At 47.0% G+C, this 16396-nt stretch overlaps 2 protein-coding genes and 1 long non-coding RNA gene across 3 annotated transcripts; 2 read left to right on the top strand and 1 right to left on the bottom strand.

Annotated features, from left to right (window-relative positions):
• Positions 1–6909: 6909 nt before the first annotated feature.
• On the top strand, positions 6910–7790 carry LOC149354417 (uncharacterized). The gene is made up of 3 exons (XR_016289656.1): positions 6910–7143; positions 7203–7566; positions 7623–7790. It is a non-coding gene; the product is annotated as an uncharacterized LOC149354417 (long non-coding RNA).
• Positions 7791–7907: 117 nt separating this feature from the next.
• On the top strand, positions 7908–11354 carry LOC149354416 (uncharacterized). The gene is made up of 5 exons (XM_089577504.1): positions 7908–8091; positions 8248–8391; positions 8621–8719; positions 8829–9000; positions 9103–11354. Exons 1-5 carry the CDS (start codon positions 7932–7934, stop codon positions 9296–9298), a joined length of 771 nt encoding a protein of 256 aa, XP_089433630.1. The 5' UTR covers positions 7908–7931; the 3' UTR covers positions 9299–11354.
• A 3684-nt stretch (positions 11355–15038) lies between these two features.
• LOC149354415 (P2X purinoceptor 7-like) lies at positions 15039–15855 on the bottom strand. The gene is made up of 3 exons (XM_089577503.1): positions 15735–15855; positions 15421–15621; positions 15039–15342 (listed from the first exon to the last, which is right to left on the bottom strand). Exons 2-3 carry the CDS (start codon positions 15594–15596, stop codon positions 15183–15185), a joined length of 336 nt encoding a protein of 111 aa, XP_089433629.1. The 5' UTR covers positions 15597–15621; positions 15735–15855; the 3' UTR covers positions 15039–15182.
• Positions 15856–16396: the final 541 nt, after the last annotated feature.

Raw genomic sequence — 16396 nt, 5'->3', positions numbered from 1 at the left:
ACAAATTATGCCACCAGGCTGGCGCACAATGAGGGGACAGCTGTAAGGCAGATCTCTAAAGAACCAAAATCAGTGTATAATCTTTCAGTCACACTGCATGTTTGGAGAGGAAACGGAATGCAAAAGGAGCAGATTATTGCTGGAGAACAATAACAAAAGAGCATTAGGAGGAATTAAAAACCAACCACAAATATGGAAGCTACACAATGAAAATAAAGAGATGAGCAGTGAAAAAAAAATTAGCTGCCGTTCAAAAGCTTTTGATCGCGTTCCCATCACAGGCTCCTAACCAGATTGACAAACTTAAATCTCCATCCCAACGTTATTTCATGGATAAAACAATTCCTCTATAACAGAAAACAATTCACCTCTGTCAACGGCTTTAACTTGTCTTCTGTCCCCGTAACATCTGGAGTCCCCCAGGGAAGTGTACTTGGCCCTCTGCTTTTTTAAATTTTTATCAACGATCTACCCAAGTGTGTATCGTCTCAAATTAGGTTATTCGCGGTTGATTGTGTAATATATCGTAATATTACTAATGAAACCGACCGCCATTCACTTCAAACTGATCTTGACGCTGTAACGGCTTGGTGTTCCACCTGGCTAATGTCTCTAAATGCATCTAAAAGAAAGTTAATGTCGTTTACTAACCGTTCCATCAAATTCCTACGGTCTACTTCCTCAATAACGATAGAGTAGAACTTACAACAACTTACAAGTACCTAGGAGTTCACTTTCAGTCTGACCTAACATGGCATTACCATATTAACACAATCTTAGCATCAGCAAATCGCGCACTCGGCCTTCTTAGGCGCAATCTCAAACACGCGCCTTCACACTTAAAAAAACTTGGTTACATCACGCTAATCCGCCCGAAAGTTGAGTATATGCTTCTGCCATATGGGACCCTCAACAAGCTTACATCATAAACAACATTGAATCCCTGCAAAACCGTGCTGTTCGCTTCATCTTTTCTGATTATTCACGCTTCACCAGTGTCACAGCTTTACAACAACGCGCCGAGTTGGAACCGCTATCATGTCGACGTCATTTCGCTCACCTAACCTTACTTCACAAACTGTATCACCATCCCACCCTCCACGACGACTTCTTTTTGCCACACCCTGCAGTCTTTCCTCTCCGCGACCAGGATAACAAAATAAAACGCATCACATGCCGTTCATTGCTCTACGCGAAATCATTCATTCCTCGCACTATAATAGATTGGAATAACTTGCCATCACACATAGCTATTGAGGTTAACCTACAGTCATTTCAGCATTCGTTAAAGCAAACCATGGACTAAATGTGCATTTACTGAGTATTTTATTCCGCGTTGTTTGTTGTGTTATTTGTGGACATTACTAGCTTTAATTCATTATTACGTGTATTTTGTTTCAAGTGCCTGCGCCATATTTTTATGCTTGTATCGCCCCCCCCCCCCCTTCCACCCCCTATGTAATACCCTCGCAGGAGGGCCCTTAAGCGTATTGTAAATATATAAATAAATACTGCTGAACCAGGTTAGACAGGGAAAGCTATGGCGTATCGGGCAACTAAACGCGGCTTGGTGGCTGTAACAAGGAGTGCGTTCCGCGCACTGGATACGCAGTGCACCCCCCCCCCCCCCCCCTACTGCCACCCTGGCAGGTGGCAGTTAATGGTTGATCGCGAGACTTTGCTCACCCAGTAAACGCTGCGGCCTATTGAACAACGTTGTCAGCGCTATCGCATGCTGCCCACATCTCTCCCACCCCCCCACTGGCCCAAAACCGCGATTCAGGCGTCCACTGACCAAGTGAGACGGTTATGCGCACTTCCTTTCCTTAAAATCATCAGAGTCTAAAACGCTGTCAACGCAACGGCAATGAACACAAGAACGACCACGGCCTATGGCTTCAGTGCCGCGTTTCGGGCACAACGTTGTCAGTGCCAACGCATGTAGCGCACACCTGCCACTACCACCACGTAGCTTAAAGCATGACAGAGGTCTCCACTGTTCCAAGGGGGCAGTTACGCCCTTTTTTTGCTTTCCAAGCTCCCGTTCCATCGGGTTCGTAGCTTGAAGCGCGACTAAGGTGTGCCCTATCCCAGGGGATCAGTTATGCGCTTTCGTTTGCTTTCAAAGCTGCCGCTCTTCATGGGATTCGTAGCTTAAAGCGCGACTAAGGTGTCCATTGTCCCAGGGGCTAGTTATACTCTCTTCCTTTGCTTTCGAAGTTCAAGGTCATTTGAAGGATAAACTTTGGGCCACCGCGAAACTGGCTTTACCTAGCGTAGTGAAGCTTTCCCTTCAAAAACGCAGGTTAAACGGAGGCAATCGAGGTCCGCTTCGGTGGAAAATGCCTATTAGAAGATATTATGTTTTTGTTGTGAACTGTCATTGAGCGCTCTCCTTTGTAAGTTAGGGTCCTTAGGGTGTTCCCACGAAGTTATCCCCTTGTTGTTCTGCCCCATCTTGTAGGAGGAACAGGAATAAACTTTCAATTGGTTCTGTGAATGTGGCGGTATATTTGTGCGCGGGAAGAAAAACACCACCTCAGCTCCAACATAAGCACGACCTTTCTTGGAAGCACGAAGCGCAACGCGAGACACCCTGCGTGCCTTTTCTCGCAGATAGGACGCCATAAAAACTAACATTCTCATCGCTCCACTAATGATCCAGAACTTTGGATGGCGGGACACAGCTCACTGTCTCAACTGTCCGGAGATCAAGGCAGACAGAACCCATTTTCTTAATATGTAACACTGCCATTACCTCTCCCTGTATTCTTTACCCTTCTCCTCCTTCCTGAGCTTCACTTCCAAGCTCGAGCTTCGCTCGGGCTCAGCTGGTTATCAGCGGCCCTCGGCGGAGCAAGCGCTCTTCCTCATTGGGCCTTAGTGTTGGCCTCAAATAAAGATTTTCCCCCTCCTCCTGCTCTCACTGAAGACATTCAAGGTTAAAATGACAGCTCAAAAGCAAGAAAAACCACGGAGAGAGGTAACACATAGGACAGTTCGTCATCATCATCACCATCAGCCTGTCTACGCCCACTGCAGCGCAACGGCCTTTCCCCTGTCTCTCCAATTACCCTGTCCTGTAGCAGCCGCGCCCACCTTATCCCCGCAAACTTATTAATCTCATCCGCCCACCTAACGTTCCGCCGCCTCCTCCTACGGTTGCCTTCTCTTTCAATCCACTCCATTACAATTGTGGACCACCGGTTATCTTGCCTTCGAATTTCATGCCCTGTCCAAGCCCACTTCCTCTTGATTTCGGCTAGGATGTTATTAGCCCGCTTTTGTTCCCTCAACCACTCCACCCGCTTCCGGTCTCTTGAGGTTACATCTACCATTTTTCTTTCTAATAGGACAGTTATAGTACTCCAACTAACGCCATTCTTGTTGACAAGCCAAGAATAAAGGAATATTTTGCACACGTTCCATCGTTCAGCAATGAAAGAACACACCCACTGTGCATGCAAAAACCCCCAGGGCGCCCTACCTTTGCGTTTATAGAGTCCCCCTACTTTATCAAGCTTAGCAGCATCGTTTTGCCAGTGAAGAAACGTATTTTCGGCTGTATTTACCTTCCCACAATGCTGGTATTTTCTCCTCGCCTTGTCCTCGTTCCACTTGGAATCATTCTGTCATTTTAATCTCACAGTGCACTAGTGCTGAAAGCTGTGTACGCTGTGGCCGGCAAGTCCGCGAATATATGTTGACGATTAATTTTTAGGGCGCAAAGGCAGCTTTGGCCAAAAAAGTGCCATGCACAAGCTATTTTTTTTTCTTCCCGTAAGGTGTTGCCAGACGTATATTACACAAGCACTTTACTTCAGAGAAACCGAGTACCAAGGTAGGGGCAAGCTTGTAGCCATTGTACCACCAGTGGGTACCCGGCGACACTGGACATTGAACCACGTACCACCTGAGTGTGATGCTGATGCTCGAACAACTAGGCCACCGTGGCCGGCCTCAGTCCAGGAATGCAGCTGTTAAATGAACTCATGCATTAAAATTATTCCTGTGCATTGGCGTCTCTGAAATATTAAGAAAATCTCCCTTTTTCTCGCGTAAGAAAGAAGATGAAACCGGCGATGAAAAAAGGAAAAAGGCATACCTGAATGCTCTTGAGGACTGCCTGGACCAAATTAATTTATCAATTAATGTCAGCAGGTGTGGCGTGCTGGTATTTCCGCCAGACACCTCGTTTTACATCTCGCTCGTCTATCCCTCCACCCAAGTTGCACAGGTGGAGTCGGTTAAATACCTAGGTGTTACTTACGACAAACGATCGGACTGGCGCCAGCATGTTAAAGGGTCAGTCTACTCACCGAGATGAGTTTCGAGATAATGGCAGATTCTGGTAGTTGGGACCCTATAACGTCAATAACGAGGGAACTGCTCCCGGTTTAGGCAAGAATTTATATTTTAATTTCACGTTAAAAGTCGGGTAAAAATGCATGGTGGCGACCCCAAACGTTCTTTTTGGTCAAGAAAGTGGTAGTCTTTCTTGTAGAAGCATAAGTGAACATACTATGTATCTCATTACTATACCCCAACGTCACAGAAACGTACATTTTGTTCTAGTAAACTGTAGAAGGCGTCCTGCTCGCTTTTTCTGTTAATGACATGAATATTTATACTTTAATCTTGCTCAATTATGTTTTTCAAAGTTTTTTGAAAAAGAAGGGCCTAACCGACGCCGCCGCTACGCATGCAATGGCGCTTCCGTCTCTGTGTTTGCTGAGGCGGCCCTTTTGCTGCAGTGCTGTAGTACTGAGTGCCTCGCATTATTTCCTCCGTGACCTGCATTTCGCGACGAATTTCTGCAATGCCTTCTACGTGTTGTGCGGTGAGGACTTGTAGCAATAGGCAAATGCACAAGCCATATGTCTCGTACCATCGACTGCCTGCGTGTGCAGAGAGGAGAAAGCAATGGGAGGTAGCCGTTGGCTACATGTTGGCGCCACACGCTCGTGTCTGTTCATCACATTTTCGTCCTGCGGACTATGGAGAGCGAGGAGAGAAACGCGGAATGTTTCTGAAGACCACCGCTGTACCCTCTGTTGACCTGATGGTAAGGAGCTTTCATACATTCTCTACAGCGATTCTAATCGATTTTTGTCACCTTAGAACATAGCTAGCGTGCGCTGCACTAAAACCACAACTTTCGTGGTAAAGGAAAAAAGGCTGCAAGCTCCTAGGCGCATTGTCATTTCACTAATCCATTGGTAGTAGTCTCGCTTGTGTACAGAGAGCTGAGCTGCACTGTTTGCCATGCTAAACGTTATATTCCTGAGCGCGATGTGTTATGCAGTGGGACGTGCACTATGATGGGTGTGTAAAGTGTGTGGGCCATTGTCAAGGATGACAACGTTTTGTGTGATATAGGGACAGCCGCTCGGCGGTCTTCGCCACAGCCTGCCATTTTTCCCACGCCTAACTATTCGTAGGAAACATCATGCGCCGACATCGACCCCCATTCCCCCCCCCCCCCCAAAAAAAAAAAAGAAATGTGTGCTGCTAGACTGACCCGGCTACCACCGACGCCTTATCATATCTTACGCGTCATCTGTGCTGTTGTGGCCTACGTTTTGACGTGTTCAGCTGCTCAGCACCTGTGCTTCTGTCCCGAAAATTATCTGCGTTAGGTCAGGATAAAAATACCAAATAAATAGGTGACTTGTGGTAATGGCGTGAGACAGTGAGGTGAGGTGGTGACTGTGACCTAGAATTATGGTACTCCGCTCAAACAACACCTGATCATTTTCCGAAATTCAGCTTCAGTGCACCATTACCCTCAGAGGTTGTCAGGAAGTGCACTTTGCTATGTATGAATTCCGTGAATCATGTTGATGTGTTCCTGTGCTCGAGACCTAACTTTTTAAGTTGTTGAAGCTTCAAGCCATATTCAGGTCGTCACCTGTTGGCAGCAAGAGTGGGTGACAGTTTGCGTGTTTTTTTTTTTTTACAGGGTTACGGTGCAGCTGATGCCACTGCCTCTCTGAGGTTTGACGACACTGCTGCAAATGTGACAGTTGTCACAAGTGAATCTGAATCACCATTATGTTTAGTGGTGAGCGCATGATTGCAGATATGTCCTCTTGGTATTGAACTGAAGCTTGCGGTTGTTGATACACATTTTAGAGTTATCAACAGCGGGCAGCAGCAGTGGATGACAGTGCTAGCAGAATTTATCTGGTGTTTGATCGCAGGATGCCTGTGGAGCAGATGTAACCGTGCCGTCAAGCATTGAAGGTGCCAGTGATTGTGAATTTCCAACACATGCAGTGGTGAGTGCTGTAAGGTCAGCTAGATTTGGAACAGGTTCAGTGTCAATAGTAATGAGGAACAATTCATTGTATTCTGCCTGTGGTACGGGCCAGCATTGTGTGCATATAGGCTCCTGAGCAGTGCTACTGGCAAGAGGTGCCAGTTATGCTTCTGTTCTCTTTCATGGTCTTTGCAGCCACATGAATACCACTGCTATGTGCAGCGGTCACTCCCACCAGCTTCGCAGGAAAACTCCAGGCAGAGCTCATCAGCAAGTGAGTAGCACGGTACATTTATGCGCATTCTCTTCGGACCAACAGTTCTAGAAAACTGGCGTGTTGCCTGCATTTGCACCACAACCATAGCAAATGAGACAGGCTGACAAAAAATAATTGCAAACAGAGTACTCAGTGTGCACAATTGTGACCATAATAACAAATAATGGACTGTTCAAGTGCATAATACGGTTTCATCAAGCTCAGCAAGTCATTTGCAAATTTGAAGGATGTTGCCAAAGATAGCTCTGTTTAGCAGCCCTGACATTCTTTTTCTACTCCCTTAAATATCATAAGGACTATCAACACACTGTCCTTTTTCAGGCATTCAAGTTAACCTGAACATTTCAACAGACATGTGTCGGAGCAGAAGTGTCGCAGTGCAGACAGATTTGCAGGAAGCTGGCGAAAGGTGCTGCTTATGCAGTAAAAGGCAAAACACTGCACAGATGCCACAGCTGGAATTTTGTCCAGACAGGGTCAATGCGTCTACTCCAAAGAAAATGGACTGCAGCTTAGATCAGCTTGAAACGCCTTCCTTCTGTGAAAACCCCAAAATTGACCATGATATGAGTTACGAGCCGACACTGGATGAAAGTTCTGAACAGTAAGTTCATGATGGCTCTAGCTGGGCATCCTTATACTTATGAATCACTTCTTTTCCAGGGATGGAATGACTGCCACACCATTGCACTGTCAAGAGAAATATATTGTTTTTGACAGTTCTTTAAACGAGCTGTTTAAGGCATGCAGGACCTGTGGAGATGACTGCACTATCTCCAAAGCTGTAAAAGGCACACTAGTTGTCGTAACTGCAAGGTGCAGCCTTGGCCACACTCTGACTTGGCACAGTCAGCCATCTGTAAACGGTGTGGCTGCTGGAAATGTTTTGCTTGCTGGGGCAATTTTGTTCAGTGGCACCAGCCCAACAAAAGTGTTGCGCCTCCTCAGCTCTATAAACATCAAAGTCTTCTCTAAAGCAAGCTATGAAGTCTACCAGAAAGGCTGCCTACTTCCAGCTATTGAAAACGTAAGGAAGGGAATTTAAAACAAGGCATGAATGACATTCTTGATCATGTATTACAGGTCTGGCAGGAAAAACACAGCGCAGTGTTGAATGCAATGAGGGGCTGCAATTTGCATCTGCTTGGAGATGGAAGATGCGACTCCCCTGGCCATTCGGCGAAGTATTTGACATACACATTTATGGAATCGTCGACTGCAAAAATTGTTAGTTTTGTTCAAGTTCAAGTCGGGCAGGCAAGACCATTTTTTTTTGTCACACTGCATATGGTGTCATTATTTCGCTTATTCTCCAGCATTTTCAGTGAAATGTTGACCACTGAGTATATTTATTTGTTTCTTCAGTCTCCAGACGTAAAGACCAGCCCTCAAATGGAGAAGGTCGGGTTTCTAGAAGGGCTTGAGGACCTGCGGTCTAAGAACCTCACTATCTCTAGTATCGTCACTGATAGGCACCCTTCCATCAGGAAGGACATGCGGGAGAATGAGCCAGACATACAGCACGGATTGGACACTTGGCATGTTGCAAAAGGTTGGTGTGGAAATATTTCTCTTGCAATGGTACTTTTTCAGCGTTTCCCAATGTCTTTTATGCATTGCACTCATAACAGTAACTTTTGCTAGTATTGAATGAACTTGCACAAATTGATGTTTTTCACAAAATCTTCATATTGCTTTGTGCTGCTAGGACTGCGAAAGAAGCTGGAGGGTGCAGCTCGTGCTTCTAAGTGCTCTGACATCAAAGCCTGGATTCAGCCAATAATCAACCACGTTTACTTCTCTGTGGCTGTGTCTGATGGTGACGTGAATCTGAGATTGAGCATCTGGAAAAGTGAGTTTCAATGATCTTTCTCACAGTTACGAGCATATGAACTCGACGTTGAACAAACAGGAGTTTTCAATGTTGTTCCGTTATAATAACCCTCAATTCGCAGTAGTATATGTGTAGGATATAACCTTACTTGTATTGTTGCATTTGTATCAACATTTCGTGCTAATAGAGAGATGCTTCTTTTCATTACCATAGATACATAATACTGCATGTATATTTATCGTTGTAGGCTTGGCAAGGCACATTGCAGACATTCATGAAGGCCATGGGCAACCTTATCATAGGTGCTTGCATGAACCTTTGACCGACAAGGAGTGGCTGAAGCCTGGTAATTATCTGTGTGGCTTTTGAAGCATTTCGTTATCCTGCTTGCTATCTTTTTAAAATTTCACTTTCATAATATGATGCTGCCAAACACCTTGGTTTTACATTTGCAGGAACACTTGCCTATGACAGGTGTATCAAAATTGTTACGAATGTGCGCCTGCTCAATGATATTGAGCAGCTTTCAAGCAGTACACAGACGTCATCTTTGGAAGCATTCCATTCACTACTGATTCACTTCGCTCCGAAGTCCGTTGCATACACTGCAGGTGTAATGAGTGCCAGGTGCAGTACATCAGACTTTTATTTTGCATAGTGCAGTCTATGCAGAATCGGAGCCTTGTCAGCATGTTTAAAATTTTTTCTTGCTTCGCAATCTGATTGCAGGACTAAGCTTGCCGTCATTCACCACAATGAAAATTGCTCTAGGGAGCAAGCCCGTGATTCGGAAGGAACTGAAATGTTCCGTCGGAAGCTTCCGAGAGCTAGGAAAGGCTGTGAAGTGGCTATTCCTATCAAAGTGCAACCAACATACGGTAACATTTTCAATAATAGCACTATAATGCTGCTATTTAAAAAGTGACCAAGCAGTGGCGTGTCCCCTTTTTTTTAATTTCTGAAACTCTTGCACATTCTAGATTATGTCCAAGACCTCCTAGGAGCCAGTCTAGAAGAGTGCAATTCTCGGACCTTTTCCTCCATGAGGCAGCTCAGCACTTCTCTGGCACCAGCACCAATGTCATCATTGTATCCTCGGCTGTCGAAGGAAGTGCTAATTGCAAAGCGCATGCTGCGTTTTAACAAGTAGCGCCACTTGTCATGGAAGAGCATCTGCCAGGTCGATTCTTGAACCTGTCACGGTGTCTTCCTGTTTCATATTGGCGCGAATCTTTGTAGCGTTCGTTTGTAGTAGTTGTTTATTCATGTTTCAAGGCTGCCGATGCGCCACTTTATCGCTTCATTTGTGATGCAAGACGCGCCTAGATTTATCTCGATTGATCGCATCCGGACGAAGCCGATTCTAGTTTGCGCTGGAAGGTTCTAGTAACTTCCTAAGCTTTATCTCAAATGTTCGCTATCAGCTTTAAAAAGAGCACAGCCGCCAGCGGCGGGCATTCTGTTCGATGACCGCCGAGCACGCTTGTTGCTATGCCGCCGCCGAGTGATTCAGTTCTTTGCGGGCGCAAGTCAGCCCAAATAAAGAGCTTCGTTTCGAAGACGTCCTCGCTGTTTTCCTGTTCGCCGAACTGCAGTCACCACTACGTGACATCTGGTGGAGGTGCTGACCTGCTATGCCCCTCAAGATGGAACCTGGTGCACAGCCAACGCCCGTCGTGCTTCGCCAGTCCTGTGAGCCACCGACTTTTCGTGGAGAACCACACGAAGATGGGGAAGACCGGCTGGACATGTACGACCGTGTCGCAGCGCTAAGCTTCGGAACGTTTATTTTGCATTGGACGGCTCCGCCAGAATGTGGTTTGAAAACTACGAATCTTCCCTCACGACCTGGGCGACCTTCAAGAAGCAACTACTGGCTGCATTCACTAGCGTCGTATGCAAGGAAAGAGCGGAGATCATGTTGCAGTCGCGATTTCAACGCCCAAACGAGATCGTGACTGCGTATGTGGAAGATATGAAACGCCTTTTCAAGCGCGCCAACCCTGACATGAACAAAGAAAAGAAACTCTCCTTCCTAATGCGAGCATGAAGGAGCAACTCTTCGCTGGACTGATCCGGGATCCTCCAACAACCGTCGCCGAGTGTGTAGTTGAAGCTTCAACAATCGAAAAGACCCTTGACGCCTGTACCCGTCACTACAACAGACCACTTGAAGTGCTGTCGGCAAGCCCCCCAGAAGATACCCCTGCAAGTGGAGATAACCTTCGTGATCTAATATGCGAAATTGTTCGCGAAGAACTTCGCCGACTGCTGCCATCCCCAACACAGCCGACGCAGGAGAATCAGGTGGCATCGCTCACGGACATCATCCGTGAAGAAGTGCATCATGCACTTGGCTCCCCGTCACCAACGACACCAAAGGAAGCTACAGCCATGACCTACACTGCAGCACTGCGCAGTCCCCCGCCTCGAAGAGACCCCCCAACCCCTCTTCAACGCGCACCAGAGCTCTACAGGAACGACTGCCCCAAGCTCCCTCACGGCCACATTACGAGCGACGCAACACCTTTAGGAAATGCGACGAGTGGCGGACTCCCGACAACCGCCCACTGTGTTTCCATTGTGGCCACGCCGGCCACATTCATCGCCACTGCCCGTACAGATGCATCGGCCTGCGAAGTTTCGCTATCGACGCCCCACGACCGCTCAATGGCCAGCAACCACGGGAAATCGATGACTACCTGAGGAGTACGTGTCGTCAAGCCGTCTTTCCCACTCCCCATCGCCGTCCACCGCCCGTTTCGCATCACCAGGCCGCAGCTACGCCGCGGCTGTCCGGGGAAGGTCCCCTAGCCCTCGTAGGGGAAACTAAATAAAGCAACCTGTGGAGGTCAGGTTGCTTGCAGAGGAAACGACGAAGATCCTCCAGCGACCACGCTGTATGAAGACGACGCACCCACTACACCGACGCCGTATACAACGACAACCTCGACCACGACGCGAACCACCTTCAAAGCGACGCCGCCATTAAAAAAAGCTTCGACCAAACGCCCCATCCCCGATTCACATACCCGACGAAGCCGTAACCCGACACCGAGAACGATGTGCAACTCCAGAGCCAGGACATCCGACTTAGAAGTGGTTATCGACGGCCGGAAAGTCACCGCTCTAGTCGACACAGGAGCCGATTATTCGGTGATGAGCAGAGCATTCGCTGCGGAGCTGAGGAAAGTAACGACCGCTTGGGACGGCCCACAAATTCGCACAGCAGGGGGCCACCTCATTACGCCATCAGGACGATGCACAGCGACAGTGACTCCTAAGGGACATACCTATCCCGCGACCTTCGTAGTGCTACGGCAATGTTCCCGCGAAGTGATCTTGGGCATGAATTTCCTCAATGAGCATCAGGCGATCATCGACCTGCGATCCAAGATGATCACACTTTCCACGGACGAGGCCATCTCGTCGACGAGAACTCCGGAACATCACCTTGCGCTTAGTGTCCTGGAGGAACAAGTGAATGTCCCACCCTGCTCAAGCGTCATAGTCACCGTAGGCGCCAGAGAAGCGAGCGACACTGAAGCCATTATCGAGGGGAACATGCAATTGCTTCTCGACCGAGGAATCGGCATCACAAGAGGCATCGCACATTTCCGCAAAGGCCAAGCCGAAGTACTCCTGACAAACTTCAGCGAAGAATACCGGCACGTTAACAGCGGAACGACGATTGCTTTCCTCGACGAAATATCCGACGTACGAGACTTCTGCGCCCTCTCCGACCCATCCGCAGATTCGCCTGACCAAGAGAACTCGCCCACTTTCGACATAAATCCAGCCCTGCCCCGGAACAGACAAGACCAGATCCGCAATCTCCTTCGAAGCTACAGCGAGTGCTTCTCGTCAATGCCGGAGGTCCGACAAACGCCGATTGCCAAGCATCGAATTATAACCGACCAGCACGCCCAACCTCTCCGCCAGAGCCCCTACCGAGTGTCGCCGCGAGAACAAGCCATCCGGGACCAAGTGGAAGAAATGCTGCACAACGACGTTATCCAGCCTTCAAAGAGCCCCTGGGCGGCACCTGTTGTTCTAGTGAGAAAGAAAGACGGTGCACTTCGATTCTGCGTTGATTACCGGCGCTTGAACATCACAAAACAGGACGTCTACCCCCTCCCTCGCATCGACGACACACTGGACCGGCTCTGCAACGCCAGGTTGCACGAAGCACCGCAAATAGAAGCCTTCAAGTAACTTCAGCGCCGTTTACAGACCCCACCGATCCTCGCGCACTTTGATGAAAAAGCCGAGACTGAAATTCATACCGATGCAAGTAGTGTGGGCCTAGGCGCTGTCCTCGTTCAGAAAATTGATGGAGTGGAGAAGGTCATTGCGTACGGTAGCCGTTCCCTGTCCAAAGCCGAAGCTAATTATTCGACAACTGAGAAGGCGTGCTGCCGGGTGATTCAGTTCTTTGCGGGCGCAAGTCAGCCCAAATAAACTGTTTTGTTTCGAAGACATTCTCGCTGTTTTCCTGTTCGTCGGACTGCAGTCACCACTACGTGACAATATGATAGCTTCTTGAGGCATTTGAGAGTGTCGCTGTTCAAGTCACACCCTGCAGAAGAAGTTAATTGCAACCAATGTTGGAGAGAGACTACCCATACCAGTGGCCAGTGCTTCAGACCACTATACCATTGCTGCATCCAGTCATCCCACGTGTTAAACGGCCAGTTGCTCACATTGTGATTTGAATGTCTTTATCAACTTTTCATGTTCTTAAATGTGAAACTGCCAGTGTGCTGTTCTGCGCTTTCAGTGCTATTATTTTTTATTCATTGTCTATGATTGGCATGGAATGAAGCCATGGCATTGTGTACAACGATGAGTGTATGTGGTATGCTATCGCAGTCAGTTTCTACAATCGCTTATACTTGACTGAAAATGTTATCATGTAACTGTGTATTTGTTTACTATTACAGGCGGTTTCGTTTCTCCACTAATGACCACCCACACTCACAGACGTGACTGTGAGTGAGGCAATATGAGTGCATTCATGAGCGAGTGTACCGACCTATGACATGCACAGAACTTGACTTTGGTCTCAACCAAAGTGGCCATCTTGCAGTGAACTATTGCGTTGCAACCCTCTTCAATGACCGCACTCTTTGTACCACCCCTCTTCCCTCCCCTACGCAGAGCAGCATGTCAGCGAATATTCATACCGGCTAAAATCTGTTTTTCATTAAAGAGCTCTCTCTCTGGGAGTAGGCTTATTTGTAATGAAATATTGTTTTGCCACTTGCATTTTTCATTGTAACAATTGGCGATTGTTTGTGAAATTCTAGTGTATAGACAACGATATGTAATGACATGCGTTCCAAGTGCCAGGGAAACCGGCATTATTTATCAGTGCAGGTCTTGTAGATACATCATGCATGCGCACTGACTACAAACTTTTCCACGCTGCACAGCACTCTTTTTTTTTCCCTCTTGTCATTTTAATTGTAGCCCGAGTGTTATGGTTGCCATCTCACTCATACGTTGTCGCAGAGAAATGGGGGAAGGAGGCGCGGGATGTTCCACACTTGGCTAGCAGATCTGAGAATAGGTATTATCCTGAGACATAGGTTCATTTTTCCACTCTGTCATCATCATCATCAAGTTTTATTACACAAAAAATATACAAAGTTCACGGTGAATGAGGCATCTGGATCCTTAGCCAGTGGCTAGTTTCGGATCCATTACAAACATGTTGTAAATCTAGGCAGTTGAACAACCTGTCCTGTTACCTGTGTTTGCAGACATATGTTCAATGGGGACTGTCATTATTATAGTAGCATCACAGAATAATGTTGTCATGCGAAATTCTCTTCTGTGCATCTTTGTAGCACATATTGATTCAATACATTGTGTCTGGCACTGATATAATTTTTATCGAGCTGACCGGAACCAAGTGCAGTATTTTGACACTTGCTAGCATTGAAAAGAGTGCCGAGAGTTTGTTGCACATGTTGGTCATTTTGTTGACCTCCAACTGTTCTTTTTATATGCCGACACTGGGTGAAGTTTTCTGTTTTCCTGATAGTGGTCTCAGTCTCTATGGAGGTCTTTTCTGCATCGTGTCCAAATAGAGGCTGTTATGAGCTTTTTGTCCGAACATAAGGTGTACGGTATATCTTGGCTTTTGAAAGTATCCTGTGTTGCAAGTTGATCAAAAGCACTTGTAATAACTTATCATGACTGCTGTGCTACAAGCTAGCTAAAAGCTCGCACGGCCTTTTCCCATAGCTTACTAAAATCTTTTTATGGACATGGTGCAAGGCATGCTTGTTTATCAAAGCACATTGTTTTTGTATTTGAGCACATGCAGTAGGGCAAGGTGACTGAGTTATGTTATTCCCAAGCTAAGTGATATGGAGCAGTCACTTGGGCACTGATACATATGCTGCTTTACTTGTTCCGAACAAAATAAACCTTGAAATTTGTGTGCTTTGTTGTCTCTGTGTGCATTGCATTGCGCAGTTAGATTTTGCTGCTTCCAGGTAGCAGCATACCATCATCATGGACAACGAGGTTTTTCTGGGTTTCATGTTTTTATTTCTTTCAAGGAGGGGGGGTTGAAATGTTGGGTAGATACGAACAAAATGCAGGGGATGCGGGCTGCACTTTCCTATCAAAGGTCCTTCCCTTCTGGGTCGAAAGCGTTCGGAAACCTTGCAGAATCTGAGCGATGTTGGAAACAGAATGCTGTCATTGATGAACGAACAAAACTTCGACGCATATGAGTCAACTCCGGATAAACGCGGTCGCGACAGCCAAAGTGATGACGAGAGTAGCGCTGCAAGCTATTGCAGCATCGGATACTGAAATCCGTGATATGCGGCAGATGGAAAAGTGCAACGAATCTTGCGAACGGCGCATGATGGTATAACTCTCCTGTTGCCCTTTCCCAAGTGGCCCCACACCCACCGGGCGAACTGCCTGTAGGCGGTATACCTGTACTTTCTGAAAAGGGGGAAAAAAAAGCTTTGTCACCATTTTTCTACTAACAAAATATACACGTTTCGGCCAGAAATAACATACTCTTCATTGCTTTCAATGCCGTTGTCCTCGCCATTTTCCCGAACGTCGACGTATGCAACCTGCAGGACCACCGGGTCCAGGCAAAGGGTACGAAAATATTGGTCGTAAGTGGCGCAGACTTCCGAGAAAATTTCCGGCAATTCCCGGCAACACAGGCACTCGACGGCAGTTGGCATCGCCACGCAATTCTTGCAGGTGCACCTAAGTATATAACAAAATAACATAGGTTGCGGTATACGAGAAAGCCGTGTGCGGACGAAAAATGGTTGAATAGTTAACCTGCAGCTTAGTTTCAAGGCAGGAGAGTAGCTTACCAGTCCGAGTTCCCAATGCGCCCGGCCAGTGGTGAAGGCGACGGATCGTCGGGATCGTCGTTACTCTCGTCATCGCTTTGGCTGTCGCGACTGCGTTTATCCGGAGTTGACTCATAAGGGTCAAAGTTTTGTTCGTTCATCCTTGACAGTATTCTCTTTTCAACTTCGCTCAGATTCTGCAAGCATGACATACTGTCTGTCAAACAAGACACCATGCGCGCCGCAACTACGGAGGCTACCGCGACGCCGCTTCGTCTTGTATTGGATAAAGCCCCTGGGCTTTAGGATTGGATTGATTGCCGCGCCCTCTCAGGGTCATGGTGCTCACGTTCCTGTACTTTATTAATGAAAAAATACGGATTCTCATAATTGCGACATAAATAACCAATGTACTTTCAGTGCCGATTTGTTTTAATCACCTGAGCACTTGAAAAGTGCACTTCATAAATTGCTATGACGTATGTATTTTCATGGTTGCCAGATGAGACTACCAACTCATACAGGTGGGTTCCCACATCAAAAAATTCGATTTTAAAATGTTCTACCGCACCTCTTGGCACCAAACCTGGCTAAACGATAATTTGGGTAAAGAGCTATCGATTGCCGCAAAAAAAAAATATGACCGATAAAATTCAGTAGACTGACCCTTTAAGAATAATGTT

This window comes from Amblyomma mixtum, chromosome 3, assembly GCF_055824585.1.
Source record: "Amblyomma mixtum isolate Tamu chromosome 3, ASM5582458v1, whole genome shotgun sequence".
NCBI lineage: Eukaryota > Metazoa > Arthropoda > Arachnida > Ixodida > Ixodidae > Amblyomma > Amblyomma mixtum.
The sequence above is the reverse complement of the archived record's forward strand: the minus strand, read 5'-3'. Positions and strand labels throughout refer to the sequence as shown.

Coding starts and splice junctions, on each gene's coding strand:
- LOC149354416 (XM_089577504.1), top strand. CDS start 7,932: ATGGAGAAGGTCGGGTTTCTAGAAGGGCTTGAGGACCTGCGGTCTAAG. Junction 8,092..8,247: donor CACTTGGCATGTTGCAAAAG/GTTGGTGTGGAA, acceptor TTGTGCTGCTAG/GACTGCGAAAGAAGCTGGAG. Junction 9,001..9,102: donor GCAGGTGTAATGAGTGCCAG/GTGCAGTACATC, acceptor ATCTGATTGCAG/GACTAAGCTTGCCGTCATTC.
- LOC149354415 (XM_089577503.1), bottom strand. CDS start 15,596: ATGCCAACTGCCGTCGAGTGCCTGTGTTGCCGGGAATTGCCGGAAATT. Junction 15,343..15,420: donor GGCATTGAAAGCAATGAAGA/GTATGTTATTTC, acceptor CCCCCTTTTCAG/AAAGTACAGGTATACCGCCT.